Source organism: Podarcis bocagei (genome assembly GCF_964188305.1).
Source record: "Podarcis bocagei genome assembly, chromosome: 10".
Taxonomy (NCBI): Eukaryota; Metazoa; Chordata; class Lepidosauria; order Squamata; family Lacertidae; genus Podarcis; species Podarcis bocagei.
Genome location: NC_138135.1, coordinates 31,323,150 through 31,350,528, shown reverse-complemented (window position 1 = coordinate 31,350,528; position 27,379 = coordinate 31,323,150). Strand labels below are relative to the sequence as shown.

Here is a 27,379-nt window from a genome sequence, read left to right as displayed (position 1 = left end):
AGATGAAGTCGTTACCAGTTAGTTCAAAGAGCAACAAGAACCGGAATGTATAGCTTCAACAAAGCCCTATAACAATCACATGGGGAGGAGATGGAATTCCCTGTCAAACCATGAGCCTCTGGTTCATCATCTTCTTCTTTGTTTCAGCTCTCCATGAGTTAAAGGGTGGCTGCATGAATTGAAAACCCAGACTTTCCAAGTTCAACTATTCTGGCTCAGCAGCACCTGGATTTTTTTTATCTGAAAGGGTGTCCATCATGAAGTGTCAAGAGGGAGACACAGCACCTGTCCGCAAATCAGCATAGGATACTGCAGGCAGGAATGTGTGAAAATGTCCATTTCAGCTTCTCTCTGTCAATCATTTCCCCAATCTTAAGTTTAGTTCTCCACGTCTAAACATCGGTTTGCAGGCTGTTGCTTCTTTGTTTAAAAGTTTCCTCATGAAAATTCATCAGCATCTTAGGGCAAATTGTTCTGAATAGACACATTTTTGTATGAAATTTCCCCCCATAAAATGCATGTTTGTACACTATTTTCACTCGTATATGCAACTGCATGTGCATTTTACTCTAGTATATGCAATTTTGTACATCATACTAAGTTGGAAAACAGCACTGTAAAAGTCAGAGAGGTGCAAATCTTGAAGGAAGGTTGTGTTTCAGTATGCATGTTGTTTCAGAAATGGTGTATTAGGTAAGTTCACCTTTAAATACAAATGGAATTGAATTTCTCCATCTGTAAGTGTTTAATGCTTTGCTTAGAGCATACCTTAATGCTTGTACAAGGTTGAGATTGGCAAACTGGTGACATTCTACAAAGGCCTGCAGAATCTGGAGGTTCAGTGGATCCCTGGTAGAAGAAAAATAACAGTGTGAGATGGGGAGAAAGCAAAGAGGAAGGTTATTCACCCCTAACTTGTTTATTCAACATGCATTCTGATTTGCTTTCACAAAGCCTATGAGGAGGTTAGACTATGCCCAGTCTTTACTGAGTATTTGTTCTGATTTGTTTGCAGAGTGGTTATACCACAATGGACATTCATCCTGATTTGTGGGGTGTTAAGACATTTTCTCATTAACAATTTGTTCATCCCACACTTTTCAAACATTTTCCCATCACTCAACTAACTGCAAAATATATATTGTGGATTTGTTGCACTGCCTCTGACAGTGGAAGGCACACACAATCATCATGGCTAGAAGCTTGTTCCGAAGGCGTATGAGGCTCAAGAGAGAAATACTATCTTATAGTCCTTGGTAATGGTAAAGGTAAAAGTAAAGGTAAAGGTATAGGACCCCTGGATGGTTAAGTCCAGTCAAAGGCGACTATGGAGTTGCAATGCTCATCTTGCTCTCAGGCCAAGGGAGCCAGCGTTTGCCCACAGCTTTCTGGGTCATGTGGCCAGCAAGACTAAACAGCTTTTGGCACAATGGAACACCCTGACGGAAACCAGAGAGCAAGAAAACGCCATTTACTTTCCTGCCACAGTGGTACTTATTTATCTACTTGCACTGGCATGCTTTCAAACTGCTAGGTTGGCAGGAGCTGGGACAGAGCAACAGGAGCTCACCCAACCTTCTGATCAGCAAGCCCAAGAGGCTCAGTGGTTTAGATCACAGTGCCACTTGGATAGAGTAACAGCCTGGGAACTGTCAGTACACTGCCTTGTATTTCAGAATGGAAGAAAGGTGGATATAAATATAAGAAAAGAACATTTCTAAATTTTGAAGTATTATGAAAATAATGAAATATTTCTCTACTTGAAATTGTTTTCCACCATTAATATTTATTTATTGCAGTGGGAGAATTGATTTCAGGTGTATGGGGAAAAGAGAGAGAAAGAAAGAGTATTCACCTTTCTCCCAAGTAATCTCCAATGGCTGTCTTGTTGAGGCCTTCTCCTTTGTAAAGGAATTTGGCAATTTCTTCTACATTTGATGACAGTATTTTGTGTTCAATCAGATACTGGATGCCCTGTTTGTGAAAAGCAGACTCGATTATCATGAAGGAGTCAATAATAGTAATAATACACATTTATATACTGCTTATATGCAAAAATGTATACTTTACCTGCCTGGCACCAGCTCTCTAAAATTCTCTTTGCCCATGCAACACCCTTCTTGCACTTTCATTTTGTTAAATTCATTCAGCTGTTTCCGATTTATCACTGTGTTTATACTCCTTACACTGGATACTTTATTGGAATTAAATATAGGTGCTGTGCTTTATATTTATATTTTTATAGTGACTCTTATATGATGAAGGAAGGATGGTAATTTGTTCTGGACATCATTCTCTAGTCAAATACTGTAAACAGGTTCTGCTGGTTTGTAGTCGCAGTTCTTCAAAACCTGCAAAACCTAGGTGATCAGCGATGCCAACAGGGCAAAAGAAAAGAGCCTCAACCCTAATCAACATTCCTTACCTGCCTCCAGAATAATTTCAACCGTATTTTAGTGCCACAGTTATCAGAAGCAGTTAACCCTACCATGGTAGCATATAATATGCCCACTATTGGAATGGTCCACTTCCAAGTGCTGAAGCTCATCAGGACAGCTCCCTTATCCATGCCCAAAAGTACAGTGCTACCTCGGGTTACAGATGCTTCAGGTTACAGACTCCGCTAACCCAGAAATAGTACCTCGGGTTAAGAACTTTGCTTCAGGATGAGAACAGAAATCGAGCCGCAGTGACACAGCAGCAGTGGGAGGCCCCATTAGCTAAAGTGGTACCTCAGGTTAAGAATGGTTTCAGGTTAAGAACAGACCTCCAGAATGAATTAAGTTCTTAACCCGAGGTACCACTATAGAGTCCAAAAACTGAAGGTTTTGTGTTAATCCATTACAGACACACAGAGCATAAAACCCAATTCATTAGGATAGCACAAAACCCAATTCATTAGGATAGCACAAAACCCAATTTATTACGATCAGCTGGAAGGCATATATTAGTATGCTGGCATGGTTCCCTAATTTCCTCAAAGCTAACAGGTCACAAACAACAGTCAAACTTGAAAGCCTCATTATTGCCTCATTCATTTTGAGGAGCAAGGAAGTCCCATTGTTTACTGTGGAGCTCTAGCAGTTAACATCGCTGCTTTCAAAGGACTAGGGCTGCACTTCCTGACATTTCCCATCCACTACACCGCAGAGATGCCTTTCCCCACCAGTGTATCTGCTGCTCTGCTGAGGCTTAGCTACTGCTTAATTGTGGAGCTTCTGCTCCTGACTGCAGCACTGACAGTAAGAGTAGAGTAATTAAGTTGGGAGTATTTTGAAAGGAACGGTTTGGCAGGGAGTGCAGTGAAGACTGGGTTCGGGCTGATAGACTGCACAGATGTAATTAGGCCAAAGAAAGAGAGATAAGAGCAGACACAACTTCAATTCTCTTCAGTCCAGCCAAGGTGAGTTCTGGGCTTGGGCCTCATCGACTTTCCTTGCAGGTCTCTCTCTTGCTGGGCTAAATGAGGGCTTGTTGTAGAAAGATGGCGCAAGACCAAGAGCTGAAAGATCTTCTGGTTAAGAGGGCTGCAAATACTTTTATTGTTGTTTTTGGTTTTCTTTCTAAAGTAGATGCTGCATGAACCACCCAGAGGAGGGAGACACTCCAGGTCTCTTTTTAATGTTCCCATCTTCTTTTTAAGGTGACATTTATTTAGGTTGCATTTCTAGCTCACCTTTTTCTCAAAAGAGCTCAAGGTGGTATACATGGCTCTACGTCTCCTCATTAATCCTCACAACAACCCTGTGAGGTAGTGAAAGGCCCAAGATCACCAGGGAGCTGAATGGCCAAGTGAGGATTTGAACCCTGGTCTTCCAGGTCCCAGTCTGGCTCTCTAACCACTATGCTACACTGCCTCTCCATTTTTGGCCGTTGCAACATTGGTTGGGGTTGGACTATAAGGGAGGTGATAGTGCTCTGGGCATCCTTAGAACATTTCCATTCAATTCCAGAGAGAAGAGTTGAGGATGGTGTCATATATTCCTGGTGAATAAGAATTCTTACAATAGTTCTGTTCTGCCTCTTGTTGCTGATTTTTCAGTCCTTCCTAATAGTTCCTCTTCATTCTGCATCTCTATCGAGCATTCATTCTAATTGTTTTGCAGGGAGGTCAGAGATCACGTTGCATCAAACAAATGCCATTTGTCCCTGTGCGTTTTCCTGTCTCTTTCCTTATCGCAAATGACATTTTGATTATTTTGGAAGTGGGTTTATTGCACAAGAGCTCTAAATTGAGTTTAGCTATATTCAGATCCCGCTTGAATATAGTGACAGTCTGTTCCATCTCTGCCTCCCGACACCAACAGCATGTCTGCCTCCTGGGGAGAATTGTGGGGTTTCAATGGATCATTGCCACACTCCAACCAACCTGGACTGGTGCTGCACTGAATACCCAGGTGAGAAAAGCTGGGCAAAGTCATTAGTCCAGGTGTCTGAGATTTACACTGGATCAGCCACCTCACCCACCATCAAATTGTGGATGAGAGTTGTTTTATTGTGGACTGAGCTTGCATTAAGCAACAGCACCACCAGACGGAAAGGCAGGCCACAATGTGTAGAAGACATGGAGCTAGCCGGAGCAATGGTCTGACTCAGTGAAAGGGACTTCCTTTGTTCTTGGACTCCACCTTTTCTGCTGTCAAGATTGTGACAGACTCCAAGTAGCCACAACATCTAAGAGCCATGATTGTGAGATGCCTACTCTGTTGGGGTCGTCTCCTATTGAAAACTGTCTGCGTTGCCTTCATTATCAATTTCTGAAATGTCATATATCTTTTAGCTTAACTGCTGGCCATCTTTGGAGAAGTTAGGCTTAACTGAATATATATCCAAAAAGTTCTCCGAGCACTTGGACATTTGCTTATGTGATTAAGAATCACATGGCGGTGAAGGGTGGGGCTGCATCCACTGAATTAAGGCCACTGTTGTGTCTCCACACATGGACCTGTCTATCCAGATCACAGCAGCATTGTAGGTACATACAGCAATCTCCTCTCAACAAATGTGACTCCCTCCCCGCAAAATGCTTGTAGGCAGTAGGAACTGAGGATGCGACAGCCCCACCTTCCTTCCAGGTGATTGTAAAGTCACGTGAGAGGACATCTGAATATGATTTAGGAACTGCACTGATGAGTCTTCTGCAGGCCTGTGCCTACTCTGTTCTTTAAAAACAAAAGCTTTACAACCTTAGGGACTAGAAACTTGCTTCTTTTTAAACGAAAACTCCAGATCTTGAATTTTTGCATGTAATAGTCAATCTCCACTTATACAGTACAAATACACATAGACCTGACCTTAGTAGGGTCCATGTTAAATTTCTTCCGTCCAACGCACATTTCTTTATCCCTCTGGACCAGCTTGCTGCAAAAACCAAGATGAGATTTGATTAAATATGGAACAGATTGAAGAAGAGCAGCCTATGACTTTTAGACTTTTCCTCCTGGGTGCTTGCTGGCTTCCTAGCAAAATAATCCAAATCTCCTCAATTCTGGCTTGGTCAGGAGATGCTCCACCATTTTGCCAATTTGTTTTGGCACTGAACCCATTTATGGCTCACCTTCCTCCAGCCTGAGCCAGACCGCAGGGTCAAATTAAACATGATGTAGGATCATGGCTTATGGTAGCTTGGTGGGCATTTGTGTGTATACTTGAATTAGGGGAACCACCCATAGGGAAAGGGTTAGGCACCCTCCACTGTTTCTCTGCTCCCAGTTCTTTCCTCCTCCTACAGCTTTTCATCCAAAGGTGTGGGGTGGGGGAGACCATCAGGTTACTGTTACATGTTTTCGCATGTGACATGTAATTTGGCCCATTCTGAACAATAATTAATACACATCACAGCATTGGCTACCCCCACCAAGGTTACAGTGTGTAGCTTTTCAACAGGGCCAACATATTAAAATGCACATTTGAACGGTTCATCCCTTTGAATGGACAGCTTCCCCATTCACCTAACAACAACTATTATTATTATTTATGTGCCACCCATCTTACTGGGGACTCCGCTGTAAGCTGCAAATGTTTTAAGTGTGTTTTAAGTGCAATATACAATGTGACACTAGATGGTGAAATTTCCTTATGGAAAATTCAATGTGTTTTATTTTTTTTAAGTGCTTTTTAAAAAATCATTTTCAGAACTTTTTTTATATGTCTGTAGATTCCACCTGGGTTGCCCCAGCCAGTCTTGACAGCTCCCAGCAAAAAATAGTAAAAGCACAATATAACATCACACACTAAAAACATCCCTGAACAGGGATGCCTTCAGATGTCTTTAAAAATGTATTTCCCTTAAGATGGGCCATTCAAGAGTCATCCACTCAAGCCCTGGCACTTTACTGAGACTTGGAGTCATGGCATTTCAACCTCATTGACTTGGATGTAAATGAGCAGTAGCTAACATTGCAAGGGTCTGCTAACCATGTTCTGCTCTAAAGTGTTCTTCAACCTTGGGTTCCCACATGTTGTTGGACTACAGTTCCCATAACCTTCAGCCACTTGGACCAGAAATGATGGGGTCCAACAACATCTGGGGACTCAGTGTTGAAGAACATTGTTCTAAAGACTAGCATGTACCAGTATATCACTTTTATTGTTTGCCCCATGCAAGACGGCATAATTATCTCACATCAGGCTTTCCAAGAATTTGCTATGAATATTAGGGATATATAGATTCATTTTAATGCCTTTGCACACCTTTTTTAAAATTCTTATTGTAGCATCTTGGGTGCTCCTGAACCTGGTTAGACATTTCCAGTGTAAATCATCTATATTTTTGTATATACTGTACACAGTCTTCTATGCCAACTTTCATAATAGTATATGTTTAAAACATGGGCTAGATTTATTTGCACAGGATAGATTTATTCTTTAGTTTCATGCTTTTTGTTTATTTTCTTAAACGCAGCCCCCTTTTTGCTTTGTTTTTAGTTGGCAATTTTTCTGGCAGTGCCACAACTACACTTATAGCACATTCTTAGACTCACAGAGACATATGGTGCTGATAACAGATTCAGAGGAAACCTAGCTGATCAGCTGCTAAAGATACTACGGTTGATATTTTCTGTTTATGATGTAATGGAGTAAAGATTATATGAAATGCTATTTCAGAGTGATACACAGTTCAAAGCAGTTCAGGCTCACAGCCCAAAATACAGTGGGAGTCAAAAGTAGGGGGCTCAACCCTGACTTAGAGGTTAGGTATCTTATTTTGGAAATTAAAGAAAATCTGTTTATTGGGAGATGCTGAGAAATAAACATGGTTCACAGATCATCGCTGGGAATATTGGTGAAAGGAATACGCCATGGTTTAATAATGTTTAACTTGGTTCCTTTCTTTGTCACCTGAAACACATGAGCCCATCATCATTATTTTTTCAAATATAAAGAAATTTGTACAGTAGATTAGGTTCTCTTTCAGAAGAACACAAAGAGAGAACATCGTACACCTGGTATTCAGACAACATGGGTTAGTTATCAGCTAACCAGGAAATATAGGGTCTCCCATAAAGCTATAAACACTTAACGTGGTCGTGACCACCACTCCCATCATCCCTGATCATTGATCATTCTAACTAAGGCTTATGGGAGCTGGAGTCCTACATATCTAGAGAGCCAGAAGATTCCCATCCCTCCTCCTTGTGGAACATCCCTGGCTCCTCACCTTGTTTGTGTTTGCTGGAAACGATCTATCTCTTCAAACATTTCTGCAATCTCATCTTTTAGCCTCTATAAATGAGAGAAAAGAGAGAGAATGAGGGGAGGGGAGGGGTGAGAGAAGAAAGAACAGCACACAGAATAGTTATTCACTACAGAAGTCTGACGTGTGAAAAGGAAGTAAAGACCAGTTACGCTTAGTTACTAAAATAGACTTGGGGCTTGTTCCAGTCACTTCGCTCCCATCTGAAGGGAACCCATACCGCTGGTTTGTTTTTAAAGTCAGCTGTCCATCAAGTAGTCAAAACATTTAGTAGTTTCTCCAGAAACTGTTTGCTGTGGATTCAGCCCTGGTAACTGCTGTACAATCTTTATCCTTGAGGCAGTCATTAGGGGGAGGTTGCTGTGGTTATTCCCATTTTACAGATGAATAACATCTGCAGAAGGAGATTGAGACCACATTCACACCATACTTTTTAAGCACTTGTAGCTTCAGCCAAAGAATTCTGGGAGCTAGAGTTTGTTGTGGGTGCTGAGAGTTGTTCGGAGACCCCCTATTCCCTTCACAGAGCTACAATTCCCAGAGCTCCCTGTAAGGAAATGACTGACTGTTAAACTATTTTTTTGTCCCTTTGGAGTAGCATTGTATCTATGGGGTTTTGTCCTTCCAGGCTATGGCTTATATTTTTTTTATTCTTCATTTTCTTTCTTTTTGTTATGTTTGCACTTTTTTTTGGTAGCAAATCAATAAAAATTATAAAGCAAATCAAAAATATAATTGATTTGGTAGCAAGTCAATAATTTTTTTTTTAAGATACATTGCAAGCCAGAGACTGAATAGAGATGGTTGGTCACAAGTCTTCTAGCAACAAGGCTGGGACTCTTTCCCTGGGGCTGCATCCGTGATTATGATGAATGTGTGTTTTGGGAAGAAAGGTGTGGTCTTGGCCTTGGGGGAAGGGCCTTAGCCAGGGCCAGCCCAAGACATTTTGGCACCTGAAGCGAACCACCAAATGCTGCCCCCACTCTGGCCAGAGAAGAAGGGGTGAGTGAAGGAACAAAGAGGGAAGAAAGTGTTGGATGTTCTGTTGCATATGGCCGAGCTGTAATGGATCTCCTCCGAAGGTGATTAATGACCTAACCCTTTAATGAGGCTTCAGGCATGTTCCCTCATTATGCAGAGTATACAAACAGCTGAAGGAGCTGGAAATATGTGCTACATCGCTACGTTTATTTCTAACTACGCAGGACAGAAAAGAATATGCATCTGCTCTCTGTGAGAGTCAGTGAGCAACTGGAACAAAAAAAACAGGAAACCAGTAACATCAACATCCGTCTCCTGTCTCCCGTGAGACTTCCAACAGTCTGGAATGTCAACAGAGTCTTGTGACTCCAAAAACTGCACAGTGGCATAAACAGAAACCTAACAGAAAGCTCTACATTGGGATCTGCTGCCCCCGTGGATCCTGCCGTCTGAGGTGGTTGCTTCACCTGGCCTCATGGGTGGGCCTGCCCTGGCCATAGCTCAGTGGCAGAGCCCATGCTTTACATGTAAAAGGTCCTAGATTCAATTTCCACCATCTTCAGGTACAGTTGGAAAAGACTCATGTCTAAAATGCTAGAGGGTCACTACCAAGCAGCATCAACAATAATGAGCTACATGGACCAATGGTGGTCTGTCATAGAATAAGGAAGCTTCTTGTGTTTGGAGCCTTCCCAGCGATAGTCATAATTCTGGCAATGCTGCAGCCACTGCCAACCTGAAGACGATGTTGGTCTACAGTTCATATCATCCCATTCCATTCACCATGCAGGCTGGGGCTGATGGGAATTGTAGTTTAACACCAGGTTGAGGAAGACTTGGCCTAACTGCCCTTGGGGTGGTGCCCACCTGGATGTCTGCCAGCAGCTCTTCCTTATGCTTTTTGATAGTCTGTAGCTCAGCTTCCTCGGTTTCATTTAAATCTGATGTGCCTGAAAGAAAAATAATCTTTTTTTACTCCCACCCGAGATTGCTCTGAATGTCAAGAATATGATCCAGAAGAGAACATGGCCATTTTTTGACCTGCACATTTTCAAGCTGCTCGTCTTCTGAACAACTCAGCATACAAGGTTCTCTTGGAAACACACAAACCCATTTTATCCTAATAACTTCTCTATGGGGTAGAATCAGCAGTCGACCCAAGACCATTGAGTGAGCTTCACGGCTTAGTGGGGATTTCAACCCAGGTCTCACCACTCCTTGCCTGATACGGACATTTAGACCACCTACATTTTCTCAGAGATGGTCCTTCAGGTACTGTTCCCACAAAAGGTAAAGCTAAAGGTAAAGGACCCCTGACAGTTAAGTCCAGTCGCAGACGACTCTGGGATTGCGGCGCTCATCTCGCTTTACAGGCCAAGGGAGCCGGCGTTTGTCTGCAGACAGTTTTTCCGGGTCATGTGGCCAGCATGACTAAGCCACTTCTGGTGCAACAGAACACCGAAAGCAGAGCAGCGCACGGAAATGCTCTTTACCTTCCCACCGGAACGGTACCTATTTATCTACTTGCACTGGCGTGCTTTCGAACTGCTAGGTTGGCAGGAGCAGGGACCGAGCAATGGGAGCTCACCCCATCGTGGGGATTCAAACCGCCGACCTTCTGATCAGCAAGCCCAAGAGGCACAGTGGTTTAAACCACAGCACCACCCGCATCCCCCGCTGTTCCCACAAACTGTTCCTTAAAGTCTTAAAAGCGGTTTGGGGACTTGAAAGTATCCTGCGTTCTTAAACTATGGAGTTTGCTACACAAGATAGTGTGATGGTCATGAACTTGGGTAGCTTTAAAAGAGGGATTAGGCCAATCCATGGAGTATCAGGCAATCAGTATCTACAAACCATGATAGAAACATCCCTACCAGTATCAGAGGTGGTTGCTGGGGAACACAAGTGGGAAGAATGTATGGTGCTCATGTCCGGCTTGTAGACATCCCACAGGTATCTTGGTTGGTAATTGAGAAAACAGCATGCTGGACTAGTTGGGTCTTTGATTTGATCCAGCAGGGCCCATGTTATGGTTTATGAGGTAAATACAAGCCAAAAAGACTAAAAACACACATAGGGATTGTTGCCCTAAAATTCTCCCCATGACCCTCTCTCCAAACTACTAGAAGTATCGCTCCCAAAATATTACCAAGTCCATAATTTCCTTCCAAAGCATCCTGGAGTGGGAAGAATCCAAATCAGATAAATATTTTGCTGAAATTAGCAAACAATTACAAATTCACACCCAGTGCAAAAGCATTCCAGATCCTAACATTTACATTAGATCTTTGGTGGAAATGCCCCTTGACTGGGCTTGCATACCCTGACTCCCATTTTTAAGGAGCGGTGGTGGCAGCTAAGGTGTCTGGTGGTTTTTAAAGGGGCAGAGGAGGCCTTGCTATTTATCAACCAGTGGCTACACATAGATGTTACTCTAGGTTGTAGGTAGTTCCTCTTTTATTCTTAGGAAACTGGGTGGGTGATGTCAGAGATGAGAAAACCACAGAATGATTCACTACAGACCAAGAAGAAGAAGAAGTAGCGGTCTGGGGGCCAGCAGCTCCATAGTTAAATAAAGATTACTCAGAGCACTCAGCAAGATTCTGACAATAAATGGGAAGCTGTTGCAGTAGCTGAAAATAAATGTCAGCAGCATCAAGATTCTCTTTCTCGGAAGGCTGCAGCGTTTGTAAAAATGGAATTGGGTATTCAGACTGGACTTTGAATTCAACAGTTTTCAGAAATCACAATATTTATTTTCCTTGTGGGAATCAGGAATAGCTGCACCATTAGATAGACTGAGGTACCCCTCTTTTCAGATGACAGATTTGGGGGTAACTGTTAAACTGCAGCAAATGCTAACTTCTTTAGATGATGATAGCAAAAAAAAAAAAAAAAAAAGATTATAAAAGGACTCCTCCAGGCAACTTATTTATTGAGCATGCATAAATAAATAAATAGTCCAGTAGCACCTTAGAGACCAACTAAGTTTGTTCTGGGTATAAGCTTTCATGTGTATGCACACTTCTTCAGATACACTGAAACAGAAGAGATATTGGATTCTTGTCTCATTACATATGCTAAAGCTATTTTTGGTCATCTGCATACTATCCCTTGCTTTTTCATGTATGACTAATTGCAGTCGTTAACAGTCGTCAACAGGTTTACCATGCCCATTGAGTCAATCACTCATCTCCCACCACCCTTCTGAGAAAAACGCCACCCCACCCTCCCACTAATATAAGGGTCTGGTGACTTCTGTTTCAGTGTATCTGAAGAAATGTGCGTGCACATAAAAGCTTATACCCAGAACAAACTTGTTTGTTTGTTTGTTTGTTTGTTTGTTTGTTTGTTTGTTTCGACTGCATCAGACCAACACAGCTACCTACCTGTATTTATTGAGCCTTTATCCTGACTTGCTTGCACAAAGCTTAGGCAAAAGTATTGTCTCCAGTCTTTAATGAGCATTTATTCCAATTTGTTTGCAGGGTGGTTATGTGAGTTACTGTGCGTTGTGTATGCATCTTCCCATTCGTCTTTTGTTCATCCTTTGCTTTTCAATGCTATCACTTTTCAAACAGCCAAAAGCTCACTTCTGTCTTAAAGTGGATTTGTTGCACTAGGGCAACAGAGCCCTTTAATTGTGCAAAACCTGATGTCCTGGTGTCCTCTTGAATCCCTCTGCAAAGTAATGCAAGTATGGAGGCATCCAATATCATGATACATTTTAAACCACGTTGGAGTCCTCTTTCGATTTATTTTTCAAGCTATACCTGCTTTAATGACATTGAAAACATACTTCACATGTTGTACCTAACAGGAACTGGTATTTTGATTAAGATGCAGGGCTGCTCTTGGAAATGGGGAACAGTCATTGCTTCTTTATTCCACAATCCTAGAGGACTAATCTGATACCTGTAATACCTGGCAGGGACATATTCAGTTTGCAAACCCCATATTGGAACTGACCCATGGCTACAACATCCAGCCTAATTTTTGTACCTTTTTGCTTTATTATTTTCCCTCCTTCTCCTGTTTTAGGTAACACCCTGCCTGCTGAAGAATTCTAGAGAGTCTGAAAGCTCACCTCAATTTCATGACATTTTGGTTGGTCCTAACAAAGGTTTATGCCCAGCCTTGCATTTTGGAGTCCCCCCCCCCCCTTATGGACTGACTTTGGCTCCTTATGCTTTTCACACATTGTGGTGGAATCTACACACATATAAAAACCATTCTGAAAATGCTTTTTAAAAAATAATAATAATAAAAATACATTGAATTTTCCATAAATTCAATGGCCACCGCCATTTAGTGTCTCATTGTATACTGCACTTAAAACACACTTAAAATGTTTCATTTGCAACTGTATAGCTGAGTCCTGTGTTTTCTTTCCAAACACAGCCACTAGTCTGTGGTAAACCATTCTTTTATTTTTATCTTATTTTCTCATGTCTGGACAAAAAAGGGAAGTCCCACCCATTTTGTCCTGGAAACTCTTTATCTATGCTACAGTGCGTGTGCAATACCATTGCTAAATATATGGTCAGAAAAGGGGAAGCAATGACCTAGATTTTGAGGTGTAGAGGTAGGAACGAGGAGCCTAGTCATGCATGTTCCTTATTATGTGGGTTTGACCCACTCAAGTAAGGTCCCACCCTCATACATTCCTGGTTATTACAATTTGACTGCATTCGGGGACCAGTCACACAACTATGTGCACAGTTTCCACTTTAACTAACACCATTGGTCACATTGTAGTGCGATAAACATAAGCTGAGTTTCCGTTGTGCTCCGGGGGTGAGGCCATCACATCACCTTCGCACTGCTGGGATGGACAGGAAGGAGGGAGGCATGGAACAAGAGGGAGACAGACTAAAATTGCAGAGTTTTGAAAAATTAAAAAATAAAGTGCGAGACTGGCTCCATTATTATCAAATAATGGAGGTATATAATGTGGATAAAAAAAATAGGCTTCCAAGTGGAAAAATCAAAATTGGAAACAGAATTGTTAGATTCTAAAGTTAAGAATTTGTCAAGAATGTATAACTTGCTGTTGAAATGGAACACACAAGATGAAATGGTGAAATCTGCTATGATTAAATGGGCACAAGATGTTGGGTATAACATTATGATGGCTGACTGGGAAAAGTTATGGACCACAGGTATGAAGTTTACGGCATGTAATGCCTTAAAAGAGAATTTAATGAAAATGATCTATAGGTGGTACATAACACCAGTTATTTAAATATACCTTCTTGAAGAAACCAGAGGCCTTCCTCCTGGTCATCATCGGCCAGTTGGTGCCAAAGAAGGATAGAACTTTCTTTATGTACGCTACGACAGCAGCAAGAATACTCATCGCAAAGCACTGGAAGACACAAGATCTACCTACCAGGGAAGAATGGCAGATGAAGCTGATGGACTACATGGAACTGGCGGAAATGACCGGCAGAATCCGAGACCAGGGAGAAGAGTTGGTGGAAGAAGATTGGAAAAAAATTAAAGTATACTTACAGAAATATTGTAAAATTAATGAATGTTAGAAGGATACTAGAAAGAAGATATATGGCTTTAGTAGAAATGTTATTGAGAATTAAGTAAGAATGGATTGATTATGGGTAAAGGTGTAAAATTTAAGGCTAAATTGTGTTAAGATAAATTATGGAACTAAATCTGAGAAAGAGGGAAAGGATTTGCTGAAATAGATAATTGAACTAGAATACAAAAAGGGAGGTGTGAGGAAGTCAAGGAAATAAGCAAATGAAAGTTAAGGACATGAAAACATTGGCCTTTTTTTCTTTTTTCTTTTTTTATGTTTTTTCTTTTTAAATGTTTTTGTTTTTTCTTTCTTAATGAGTTGATGTATTGTAACTGTTGTTCTTTACTGTATTTTTACTTTTTTATTTACTTTTGAAGTTTTGTAACTGTTTATTGTTTGTTTTTCTTTTTTCTGTATTTGTTAAACCCTAATAATTTTTTTTTTAAAAAAGGAAGGAGGCATGTAGCCATCAGAAGTTCTTCATAGAGACCTTGAAGGATACAGCAGCTCTGTGTGGTTAACCCATCACCTGGAGGTATGCAGCACTTCTGCAAAGTTAGATGCTCATCCTCAGATGAGCAAGGTGAATAATGAGAGCCAACAAGCTGTCTCCAACCTGGTGCCTTCCAGAAGGAATCCAGCTTCCATCATCCCTGACCATGGGCCATGCATTGTGAAGGGTACCCGGTTAGGGTTAGTGTATTAAACTAGAACTTGGGAGAGTTTAAATCCCCAGTTATGTGTGAAATTCACTGCATGACCTTGGGCTAGTCAGATGAAAGGACCTCACAGGGCTGTTGTGAGGATAATATGAGGGGCTTATGCAGCGTTATTTTTCTAGGAAAAGAGGTGTCGGAACTCACCTGCACTAAATATTTTGTACAGCCTGATCCTATATTTGTTTGCTCAGCTTTTAGTCCCACATATTCAGTGGGGCTTACTTCTTAAAAAGAGAGCATGGGAAGTCCCACTGATTTCAATGGCCCACACACTTGCTAGACAGAACAGAGGATTCATTCCTAGCATACAATCCAGGTTACATGTGCATAAGTCCAAATGAAAGCAAAAGACTTCATTGATTAAATGGATGCTGAGGTCTTGTTAATTGCAAAAAGACTTCAGAAGTAAGTCCTACTGAGTTCAGTGGGGTTCAGGTCCAGTGGTGAGTGGGTATAGGATTGCTGTCCCAAACATTATTGTAGGACAGAGGTGAGGAACTACGGCCTTCCAGTTGTTGTCAAACTACAACTCCCATCATCCTTTACAACTGGCAATGTTGGCTGGGGTTGATGGGAGTTGGAGTCCAAAAACACATAGAGGACCACAGGTTTCCTATTACTGTTATAAGCACTTAACTTGGAAGTGCCATCGTCCCTGGCCACAGATTCCTCACTCCTGTTCTAGGGCACAAGGGAAACTATCCATGGAACTGGCAAAGCCAAATTGTACCAGCCTCTGGACTCTAGCTGTGAAACAGAAAAGTAAAGAGCATAGGAAGCTGCCTTATACCAAGTCCACCTAGTTCAATGCTGTCTGCACCAACTGGCATCCCTCCAGGGTTTCAGACAAGAATGATCCGGCAGACTACTGAAGCACCTGATAGCAGGAAAAATAGGCAGCAGTGTAGATGGTTAAAACTGGATAAATAGAAGGTGGAACATTGCATCAGTACCTTGATGTGCCCAAGTTGGTGGGATTTTCCACAGCCAATGCAAGAAGAAACATTTAAGAAGCTGGCTGTGGCTGAGTATTTTTCCACCTTTCGAAATCTCCCTTGTGTTTTGTCAAAGCGCCCTTGGACACAGAACGTGCCCTGCTGGGTACTTTCAACTTCCTACTTCAGAGATATTCTTTCTGCAAATTCCTCTTTGAGAGGCGTTCTGCAGAGCCGTCTGCTCAGTGAGGGTAAGTGGCATGTTTCTGAAGATATCCAGAGCACCAAGCTTTTCACAGATGGCATTTTGATCTGAGGAGACCAGAACCAGAGGCTGTAGGAAGCTCTGGAAACATTCAAAGACATGGGGCTAAAATTAAATAGAGTTCTCAAATGAGAGCCCAAGAGATAGCAATTAAAAGATCAAGATAACCAAGCTGCTCCTGGGAGGCCTGAGGCTTGTTCCAGCGGATGAAGGCGTTCCAGGATTCTTTGTGAACTGGTGAACTTCCGAAGGAAATTGATTCCAAATACAGCAGCTCAATGTTGCTATGCAGAGGCTGCAATCCTATACAGCAGAGTAGAAACCCCATAGATCCCCAGTTGTGGTCAAACCGTGCCTTCCATCAACCCTGGGGAGGTGGATTGAGACACTTCAAGCAGCAGCAGCAGTGCTGGGTAGGGGTCCAGGTTGGCACTAGCCAAGGACCTCTCAGTAGCATCATGGTGGGGGCTCACTGGTGTGTGGCATATACAAGAACAAAAGGAGAATCCTTGTGGATCAGCCCCAAAGTCCATCTGATTTAACATCCTGCTTCCAACAGTGACAAAAAACCATGCTTACTTGGGCTTAGCAGAGGTGGAGTCCCACAATATTTGTACCATTGCTCTGCAGTAGCTCAGTTGGTAGAGACTGAGACCCTTCATCTCAGGGTGAGGGTTTCAAGCCCCATCTTGGGCAAAAGATTCCTGCATTGCAGGGGGTTGGACTAGACAATTCTTGTGGTCCCTTCCAACTCTATGATTCTATGATACACCAAGGAGTCAAACCTGTTTTTTATTTAATAGGAAATGAAGCTCAGGAGCAATTATGTGGAATACCTGGTCATCTCCATATATTCCACAGACCAACCAGGGTATCAACAGTCATGCTAACTTTTAACTCGAGAATGGTACTCATGAAACCATCAAGGTGCATCAACCTAAAGGGGAGGATAGTTTAGCCATGTGTCCTACCATGTAGAGGACAGACTTCTATCTGAAGGTCTACCTGGTTTCCATAGCCAGGTTTAGAGACAAAGAACCCTATGAATGAAAAACAGGGGCCATGAAGTTGCACATCAACAGTTAGCACCCGGACAACAGACTGAGCAGGCTGACACACAGGTCATTCAATCACAGTCCTCCTCACTATGGTGGGATGTATTGTATTTCTATTTATATCATGACACTTGTTTCTAAATTTGTAGCTATATACATATTAGGACATGCACATTCTATGCAAATCTGCATCCACTTTTGGCACAACTTCTTCCCTGGGGGTAGACTATCTCAACTGTCCACCGCCCTTGAGGAGAAAGAGTGACTTGACCATTTAAAATGTGTTAATAAAAATTCCCCACCCTCCTGAGACCTCAGTCTTCCTCCCCAGTTGAAAATAAACACATATTTTCCATTTAACCACCATGGTTAGCAGCTGTTGAGATACATCTTCTTCGTGAAGTCATCTAACTCCCTTTTAAAGCCTTGAAGCTAGTAGTCACCATAATTCCTGGCAATGAATTGCATAAATTAGTTAGGTGTTGCATGAAGAACTACCTTTGTTTTTTAATCTATCCTGAATCAATCTCACCGAAAGACTCCGAGTTCAGTGTTATGAATTAGGATGAATAAAGCTGCATTCCTAAATACACTTACCTTGCAGTAAATCCCATTGTATCCACTGGAATTTACCTCTGGGTAGACATGCCTAGGACTGCACTGCTAACCCCTCCTTTTCCACTCTCTCTGCACTTCTGTAGCTGGCAGTTTTCTAAATGGCTCTGGACACCAACTGTTTACACAAACATCCTCTTGATTTCCTGCTCTGAGTCACCTGATTCAATTACCGTATTTTAATGGGATTGTTTTATTGAATATTTTAATTACGGTTGTTTACATCTTAATGGGATTCTTTTATTGTGCATTTTAATTATGGTGCGTTATTAATTATAATGTGTTCTAACCATGTTGCATGATTGGGATTTTTTCCTGTTTTGATAGTATGTGGCACATAAAAAATGAACCATCACCACAACCACTGGAACAATGCAATATGCTTTAACCTTACCCAATCAGGGTGTCCCAATTGGGGGGGGGCAGATGTGAAAGTAGGCAGGTTTCTTGCACCTTTAATAGTTGTGTAGATGGACTAGGGGCCCACCAGCTCTATACTTGTAAAATGGCATCATACCATTCTAAGCTTCTTCCCCAAAGAATCCTGGGGATTGTTGCTTGCTAAGGATGCTGAGAGCTGCCAGGAGACCTCTCCCCCCCCCCCACAGAGCTGCAATTCCCAGAGTTCCATTTGAAAGAGAGATTGATAGTTGAACCATGTGGAAAGGCACATGTACATTACTCTAGTCTAGCTAAGTTTAATGTATCCCTTTTCATTTATTGATGATACTTTGGAAGGCAACTTATGGACCTAGATCTTGGTCAGATAGTGGATAAAGTGATATTTTTTAAAAATCAAATTTATTATAACAAAATCTAGAGGAGGGGGGGAGAGAGAGAAGGAGTCAGAGGAGTCTCCCAAAGATAAATCTTCCTTGAAAAACAAGACTTGGCTTCCCACTCTTTTAGTTGGGAACCAGTAATTGGCCAGTTCCTGATTACCTCTTCTAACATGGAGCTTCCAAGGGTCTTCTTAGATTTGGAGGGAAGTGGGTGGCAGCTTTCCTGTTACCCAGACCTAAGACAGCATCCCATCTGGAAGCCACCATGACTACCCTATGTACAGCAAAAGAGAACATGGGGCCTTGCGAGGGGAAGGATCACAGTTGGCCTACTTCCACAAGGAGACAAATCTCCCCCCATCCATCTAGCTGTGATTAGCTATAGATGCTTTGGGATGGTTGGGAAGAGGGGAAAGTAGGCACATGTTCCTTGCTCATTTTTCAGAAGGCCCTGAGGATCTTGTCACGGACCCTTGTCTGTCTTGGTGAACTTTCTCCACTTCCAACATTCCAGCCGTTAGGATACAATTTATTTGTGATATGTGATAGCAAAGGCAGGTGTCAACTGTCTGCCTGGTCCACGTCCAAGAGGTAGGAATCTAAAACAGAAGCCAAGCTAAATGTTTATGTATCCCTGACAGAATGATGGGTAATGAATTGTAGAAATAAATTTTATATATTGAGAGAGCACCTTTCCCAAACTCTGACAGGTGGAGGCTAGTCCATTAGGGCAAATGGGGCGCTGCCCCACCAACCTTGATCTGCCCTCATGCCAACTGCTAGTCCAAGGGATGGTACTTCCTGTCAGCATTCTCCTCCTTAGGCCTCAGTGTTGCCTTAGTAGGGGGAAGGATGGAGCACAAAACTAGAATTAATTGGCTCTGTCTGTCATTGGCTTTGGCTCCACCTACTCTCGCTCCCAAACCTCCCAACTTTTCCCAGTGCAAAACTGAGACATGTGTATTCTGGGACACAGTCCTGTGTGAGTCACTTGACCTGCATCTCACTGTTGCCCCGAAAAAGAGTTTATTTGGGGATGAGATCTCATGTGCCCCTGAAAAAACTCTTTTGGGTGGGAGCAAGAGGAGCACCGAAAATGGCCGCCGAGATTATGGGCTCCTTCCTTCTGCCCTACTAGGCCCAATGGGCACCAGCCACCTCAGTGCCTAAGAGTTGCCACAGTTTGAAGACCCACATGGTTTATTTCCCTTGCCTACACCCCAAAAGAGGTTTTTGTTTGTGTTCCACCTTAAGTGATAAATTCCTCATTGCCTAAGCCGCTCCCGTAAAACTTAATAGTCTTCAAGAAAAAAACACTTAAAATAAATCAACAGTCAGTAAAAACAGACTAACGTCACAAAATCTAAATAACAACATGCTCTAAGAATTTATCACCTGGATAAAAAGGTAGCTAAAAGCACACCTACATGTTTTTGAAACAATGATAAGGTACAGCTGACATATGCCGAAAGAGCTGGGTTCACCATGGAGAGGCTCTGAGCCCCCTGGAGAGAGTTAAAACATGGCGACTGAGGTGGGATGCCACCAGCCCAGTGGCTTCCTTCACCCTCACCACTGCCCCATTCTGCCTCTCTGGGCTCTGGCAACTGGTGGGGATGCCACAGTTGGGAGAGAAGCAGAGTGTCCCCTCAGCTTACATGCCACAATTGCAGAAAGTTTTCAAGTAAAATAATTAATAGGAAAGCAGATTCGGTTGGATCCAGTACTACTCAGAACAGATCCATTGAAATTAATGAACATAAGAATCTTAGGTCTATTATTTTCAACAGGTCTACTCCTGAGTTGGACTAACGTTTTTAGTAAACTGTTTTGAGGATTTTTTTTCCAATCAAGGGGTATAAATTTTAATAAAGAAATAGATAGATACAATCCAACAGGTCTATGGTGAGTAGGGATTGAGGGGAAATTTGATTCAATATTCATTTAAAACCTAATCTATCAAATCTGCACTTTCTGAAGCAACACGTGAACCATAACGCAGCTATCCTTCCGAATGCGCACTTATCTGAAGTTTGCAAGGCAGCTCTCCAACCAAACAAGGTTTGCAAAAATGCACATTTTGGGGGAACATGTGGATGACAAGGAATAAATTAGTCAAAACAACATACAAAATGCATTATATGAGAGGAAAATGCTTGCATATATAATGTGTTTAAGAGAAATCTTGCTGGTGGATTTTTGTGAGGATTCTTTTTCCTTTTTTTTTTTTGCAAATTGCTGCAAAAATGGAGAACTGAATTTAAGTCTGGGAAAATGAGAAACTGAGAAAACTGAAATGGGCAGAGGCTTCCTAGCTGAATACAACCCCTACTTCAGATGGTATCCAACTAAGTTTTACTCAGATTAGACACACTAAAATTAATGGACCTAACATAACCATGTTTATTTATTTCAACGGGTCTACTATGAGTAACCCTTACTTGAATACCACCCTTCATTTCCTGCCTTCAGCAAACCCTTTCTGCCCTATACACTTGACTGTCCCAAATTTTCCTATTGTTTCTCAGATGCAATGGAGGATACAATGGAGAATGCAATGGAGGTCTCAAAACTCCCATGTAAAGACCATTGACACGAACAGCATTTTCACACATAGGGATCCACAATTGGGGAGCAATGGAACAGTCCCCACCCTGCCCCAGATAAATCATGAAACCCAGATTCCCGACATTAGTTGTGTGTGTTTTTTTAATTAAAATAAGTTTTTACCAATTGTAGAACCTGAGGTTTGAGGCAAAACGTACAGGCAATATTAGCCACACACCCTTCCCTGGAAAACTAACCTGATCGCTCCTTTCAGTGTTTTTCTTCTGCCTCCCCAGGAAAAATCCTGCGGGCACCTCTGCTTGCCCAGTTTGGATCTCCCCTTCTTCCAGTCTTTCCCCTTAACCAAACGTACTTCTCTAGGTCATTTGGCACACATCCTTTCCCTTCACCCCCAAGGTGCTGGGTCTGCTCAACCCAATCTGAAAGTTATGCAGAAAGGTCAGCAAACTGGGGAAGCTCATCCACAATCTGAGCCAGAATAGGTGTACTTGTAAGCACACTTCAAAGAATATGAAAGCTTTCCTTTGGATGGCATAAAATAAAAAGCACAGGGTGAAATCTGGCTGTCTCCCAACAACATCTTTGTGGACCAACAACACTGGAATGCTGAGATATAGGAGAAGGTGGACACCCTTCCAATCCCACATCCAGCAACCAAGGAAATTGGTGGCACTTGAATCTTGAGTCAACACTGGCCACAGGGCAGCTTCCTCCACTGCACCTCCACAAGCTAGTTTAGGGGCACACCAGACAGGCTGTGTGGCACAGGTAGCTCTGTCGTCCAATGCTCTTGCTGCCACTCCCAGCATCCACTGCCTGAAGCAGCCACCTCCTTCTCCCTAATGGTACAGCCGGCCCTGGTATCCCTCCATTCACACATAGCCATAAAGCATCAAACGCAGAAAGGACACATGAGCCAGACCTCTTTCAGTCACAGGTGGCTTTGGGAGGGTGGAAGTAAAAGAAATAAATCATTCAGACCAGACTGGCAAACCTCAACTTCTTGCCCAAGAGATCCCTGTTGTCTCATTTCTTTTCAATAACTGGTTTAGGCTGGCGGTGATCCTATGAGGCAGACCCTTCTGGATCCCCACAGCATGTATAACTTGGAGGCAGAATAAAGACATGGCCCCCATTTTCTAAAGAGTTGACTTACTGGTGGGACGTGCATCCATTCTGAAGCCGGGCTGAGAAGACAGTCCTCCCAACTCTGATACAGCTGTGTGGGTTTCTCTTCCCTTTGTGCTTCTTCGGAATTAAAGTGACTACAGAGGAACAGTAACAAAAATGTAGGGAGCAGCCCAGGAGGACTGCACTCATCTGTGACTCCGCCCCCTTTCTTTCTCTCTGGTTCCTCCTCCTTGTGGGTTCAGATTGACAGAGGAAGCCATGTGGTCCTGGTTCAGAAACGAGTGCAAATGCTCTTTGGTTGTTTCCTGAAAGAAAAGCCACAGTGTTGCTGCTATGAGCAGCCGTTCTGTTCTTGTTGAAAAGGGTCTTGAGCTGCAGATGTGCAATGCAACAGTTTGCAAGGTGTTTACAGACAAAATGTCACTCCTGCTGAGGAAAATGGGATTTTGTGGCCAGAGCTGTCATGCAGTCTAGGACTGAACACGTCTGTGATGGCTGTTTTACCCCGCATGCTCTGGGAAGGAAAAGGGAACTTGGAAGTGCAAAAAGGATTTGCTTATTAAGAGGATGAGTTGGTGCTGCAAATGTATCCCCATCTGTTTTTTAGTCCTCAGGCTCTGCGCAGCAAATCAGCCGAGTAAATAAAAAGGAGGGAAGTTTTTCAGTTCTTTGCATCCTGGATCTCTGGGCTTGTTCACACGAGGTTTTAATGTGGGTTTGAAGCTGAACAGAATCTTCCTCGTTCAAGTGGAAGCCCACACTTTCTCCCCAATTAAGTTGGATTTCCCCCATCTATGGTTAATCTGATAAGGGAAGAAAATCCAATAAAAATGGCAAGGTACCCAGTTGTGGGTGCAATAAAGCGCATTGTGTGGGTGGGAGGCAGGGGTTCATGTGTGTGGTGATGTTTCGCTGGGTGCTGTCTACTGCCACACTTCATACTTCCGTTTGCTCCTTGCCTGAGCACACCTGAACTATCTTGTTTTCATCAGCAGAAAGAAAAGGATGCAGTTGACAGTCTCCCTGTTTCCAGCAGTAGTTGCTGAAGGCACATACATGGTAATTTTATTCTATTTTTATTTTAAAGCTGTTTTGTATAGAACTGCTCTTGCACAAAACAGCAATATGGATATAGATATTAAAAGGCCTTTCAGGAAGAATCAGCAGCTGCAGGAGGTGTGAAATAAAAAGGGAAAGGGAAAGGGAAAGGAACAAACTAATTTATTCCCTCACCCCAAAATTGATCTCCTCATCTTTCCTTAGCCATATGTATATATGTGTGAAACATACTGTATATTTTCTACTCTACCTCAGCTTCTGATCTGGGTATTACAGGTACCCATTGCCGTTCTGTACCCTGGCATTCTGGCACAGTGCTTGCCCAGATGCAACATGCTCATGTTTGTTTATATTTATTTTATTTTTTTGGAAAATGCTGTATGTTTATTTTTTAAAATCATGTAAAGCCAGAACATGGAAAAACACAACTGTATTTATTTATTTTAAATGGCCATTCTGCTGCCCACCATGAAACAGGCTTGAAATGTTTGCTTTGTCTGAAGTTACTTGTTGCACAATTCCATGGACAAAACATGTTTAAGTGCACCTGTGTAACTTGTTCTAAACTCTTTTTAAAATTGTATTTTACTGTGTTTGTTTGTTTGTTTGTTTGTTTCATTTGTACCCAACTTTTCCTCCAAGAAGCTCAAGATGAAGTAGATACAGTGGTACCTCGGGTTAAGAACTTAATTCGTTCTGGAGGTCCGTTCTTAACCTGAAACTGTTCTTAACCTGAAGCACCACTTTAGCTAATGGGGCCTCCTGCTGCCGCCGCGCCGCCAGAGCACAATTTCTGTTCTCATCCTGAAACAAAGTTCTTAACCCGAGGTACTATTTCTGGGTTAGCGGAGTCTGTAACCTGAAGCGTCTGTAACCTGAGGTACCACTGTAGTCCTGTCTGCCTGATTTTATCCTCACAACAACCCTATGAAGTAGGTAAGGCTGAGAGGCAGTGACTGGCCCAAGGTCACCCAATGAGCTTCATGGGATTTGAACCCTGGTTTCCAGGTCCTAGTCTGACATTCTAATCACCATGCCACACATGATCTCCAGGGGCTTATGGTGAAGGACAGGTCAATAATAACAACAACAACAACAACAACAACGTGCAAACATAAATAAGCACACCACAGTGCACCTCACGTTTCCAGAACTACTGGAGGTGGGGAAGTAGTAATGGAGAGGAGATGACAACAGCACACTTTACAAATACATCCCATAAAGTGCTGCCCATGGTTTAGACAGAAAACTTTGAGATAGATTTGGGAGGCATAAAATTAGAAGTGCTCATGCATGGGGGAAAGTGAACCAAAGTGCATATGGAAAAAGAGACCCAAGGATGCATTCATGCCCCAATGTGCACACAGTCTCTGTTTCCCAGTCTTGCCCATTAAAGACAATATGCATAACTCACTTCTGCTTCTTCAACAAAGCAGGAAGCTCTGGGGAATTGAGAGTGTGTGCAAAGCACAAAGATCCTAACCTGACACTGTTCTGACTTCTGTATAGGCAACTACCAGTGGCGTAGCGTGGGGGGTGCAGGGGGGGCCAGCTGCACCGGGCGCAACATCTGGGGGTTAGGGTTAGGGGGCGCAAATCCACGGGTTAGGGGGCGCAAATCCACAGGTTAGGGGGCGCAAATCCACGGGTTAGGGGGCGCAAATTACTTGCCTTGCCCCGGGTGCTGACAACCCACGCTACGCCACTGGCAACTACCATGCAATTGCAATACAAATTGTGGTCTGTTGCCTCAATATTATCCATAGTGGCCCCAGTTTGGAGCCATAATGCAATCGGATTCTTTGTAGGATTTGTGTAGTTTATGCCTTTCCCCTTAATCTCACTCCAACAACTTTGGGGCAAAAGCATAAAAAAGCTCAACAACTTCAATCCTAAAATAAAAAAGGTTAACAACTTTGGTCTGCCCTTTGGTCGGCCCTCACTGCCCTTCACTTCATCAAATCTGGCCCTCTTTGAAAAAAGTTTGGACACTGGTCTGTGGGAATGAAATGATGTGTTGAGGCATATTTTCATCATTTGGGAAGCCTCTCTGATCATGAGTGGAGACTGAAGGCAGGCCATGAGCACTGAAGTCCTGTCTTTCCTATCACATTTGTTTCCTCTGGGTCACAAGGCACAGCCAAGCGGCGTCAGCATGTCAATAATTCCTCTTCCACTTCCTTTTAGCATCTTCTTCCTCAAACAGCAAGGCTGAGAAATAGAAAACGCACCACCCTTTCTCCACTTGCTTCTTATGTACAGGACAGAGAACCCTGGGCAACAGCGCCCCTGGCTGGACAGAGAAGAAGGTAAGAAAACTGAAGGCTTTGTGCTGGTCATCAGGCAATGGCTTTTTAAAAAAGAAATCTGCCATTCGATGTGGATGATCAAGTGAAGATCACGTATTTGCTGTCTGCACCAATAGGTTCATGACAGACAAAGTTGCAAAATTCACGGTTGCAGCCCCAAAACTGAGAACGATCATCAAAGACAATATGGTGGACTGTAAAGTCTGATTGGCAATGTAATATAGAAACTCATTTGTGTAGGTCTGCTCTTCCAAGTATATTAGCAGGATTTTAATTGCATTTGTAATGTAACAAATACCATGGATAATATGAACTGATATACAATATAGATTATGGAATAATATGCAGTTATAAATGTTGAGAACAAGACCCACGGAGGGGGTGGAGGGAAGTCGGGAGATTCAGAGTAATCATTATATATGGATATGCATTTGGTTTGTTATAATTTTGTATTTGTAAAATCAAATAAAAATGGTTTTTTTTTTACAAAAGGAAAAATGAGAAACTGAGAGAAACTGAAATTTGCACAAGAATGTATTAATTTGCAAATTTTGTCCATCCTTGATACACAGTAGCTTGTAATGAGACCACTATGTCCCAAATCTGAAATGACCAAATTGCACCACTATGGGTGATACCCCATGACAGCAGAGTGGGGGAAAATTTGCAGAGGAGAGATCTTGAAAGTGCTCTGGAAGAAAGTCCTGCAGAAAGAAGAGATGGCGATGGAATGGGAAGACATATTGATGGTAATTTAGCAATTATCTTTTGAGTTGTGTAATCACTGTTGTCACAATCCCTTCTTCTGAAAGCCTGAGAATACTGTAGGAAGCCATGCCAGCCTCATAGCATCTAAGGACATGATCCAGTTGCCCCTCCACAGGAGCTAAATTACCTCACTATGGTTCAGTAGCTGACACATGACAGATCACTAAGGTGCCGCACTGCTCCCCATTGTTTCGTAATGACTTGGTACAAGCAATGGCAGTAATTAACTGTGTGCTTGTTAGCGGAGCAGAGTGGCAACTAATGAAAGCTGTAATTTGTCAAGTGATAGCTGCAATGATCACATGGACAATTCACCCTTCATTAAAACACACTAATCTGCTTTTAAAGGGGCACACAGTGAGTGGGAACACACTCTCTTCTTGGGCCACATTACTTATAAGAACACAAGAGGCTGCTGGATCAGGCCAGTGGCCCATATGGTCCAGCATCCTGTTCTCACAGTGGCCACTGAGATGCTTGTGGGAAACCCTCCAGCAGGACACAATCACAAGAGCCCCCCTCCTGTGGTTTCCTGTGCGTCAAAGAATAGACATAAACTGAGTGATTGAAAGATTTATGGCTCAATTATAAGAGGCCCCTTTTCTTTTGGGAGATGTTGATTTCATCCTCCAGGTGATCTCTTTAATGAGCATCCATTCAGACTTGCTTGCTTACACAAAGCTTAGACAGTGTTTGGTCTTTATTGAGCCTTAGGTCTAACGGCAGAAAGTTGATTTCGTCGATTGCACTCGGATGACAGAGCGCTTTAATCCACTTTAATTGCACAAACCTAAATTTCCGGTATGCTCTTGAATCCCTCCGGCAAAATATCGGAGGCAACCTGAAACTTTGTCAGTGTCTTATTAAATATGGAAACCCTTCATTCCCCATTGAAAGAAAGCAGCTTCTCTCTTTCTTCACCAGGGGGTTGGAAAGAGCTACAGCATGAGCCCAATC

At 42.6% G+C, this 27,379-nt stretch overlaps 1 protein-coding gene and 1 long non-coding RNA gene across 2 annotated transcripts in view; one reads left to right on the top strand and one right to left on the bottom strand.

The window, feature by feature from the left end:
- The window catches only part of CYTH4 (cytohesin 4), a 38,518-nt gene extending 16,062 nt beyond the window's left edge, over positions 1-22,456 (bottom strand). Inside the window, exons 1-6 of the mRNA XM_081211135.1 lie at positions 22,312-22,456; positions 9,545-9,627; positions 7,661-7,725; positions 5,295-5,361; positions 1,856-1,974; positions 769-849 (exon numbers count right to left, since the gene is read on the bottom strand). Coding sequence (XP_081067261.1) covers positions 769-849; positions 1,856-1,974; positions 5,295-5,361; positions 7,661-7,725; positions 9,545-9,627; positions 22,312-22,330 — 434 coding nt within the window. The 5' untranslated portion in view covers positions 22,331-22,456. The remainder of the gene's footprint in view (positions 1-768; positions 850-1,855; positions 1,975-5,294; positions 5,362-7,660; positions 7,726-9,544; positions 9,628-22,311) is intronic.
- An 819-nt stretch (positions 22,457-23,275) lies between these two features.
- On the top strand, positions 23,276-26,397 carry LOC308596281. Its single transcript, XR_014012438.1, has 3 exons — positions 23,276-23,345; positions 25,533-25,654; positions 26,227-26,397. It is a non-coding gene; the product is annotated as an uncharacterized lncRNA (long non-coding RNA).
- The last annotated feature ends 982 nt before the right edge of the window (positions 26,398-27,379 follow it).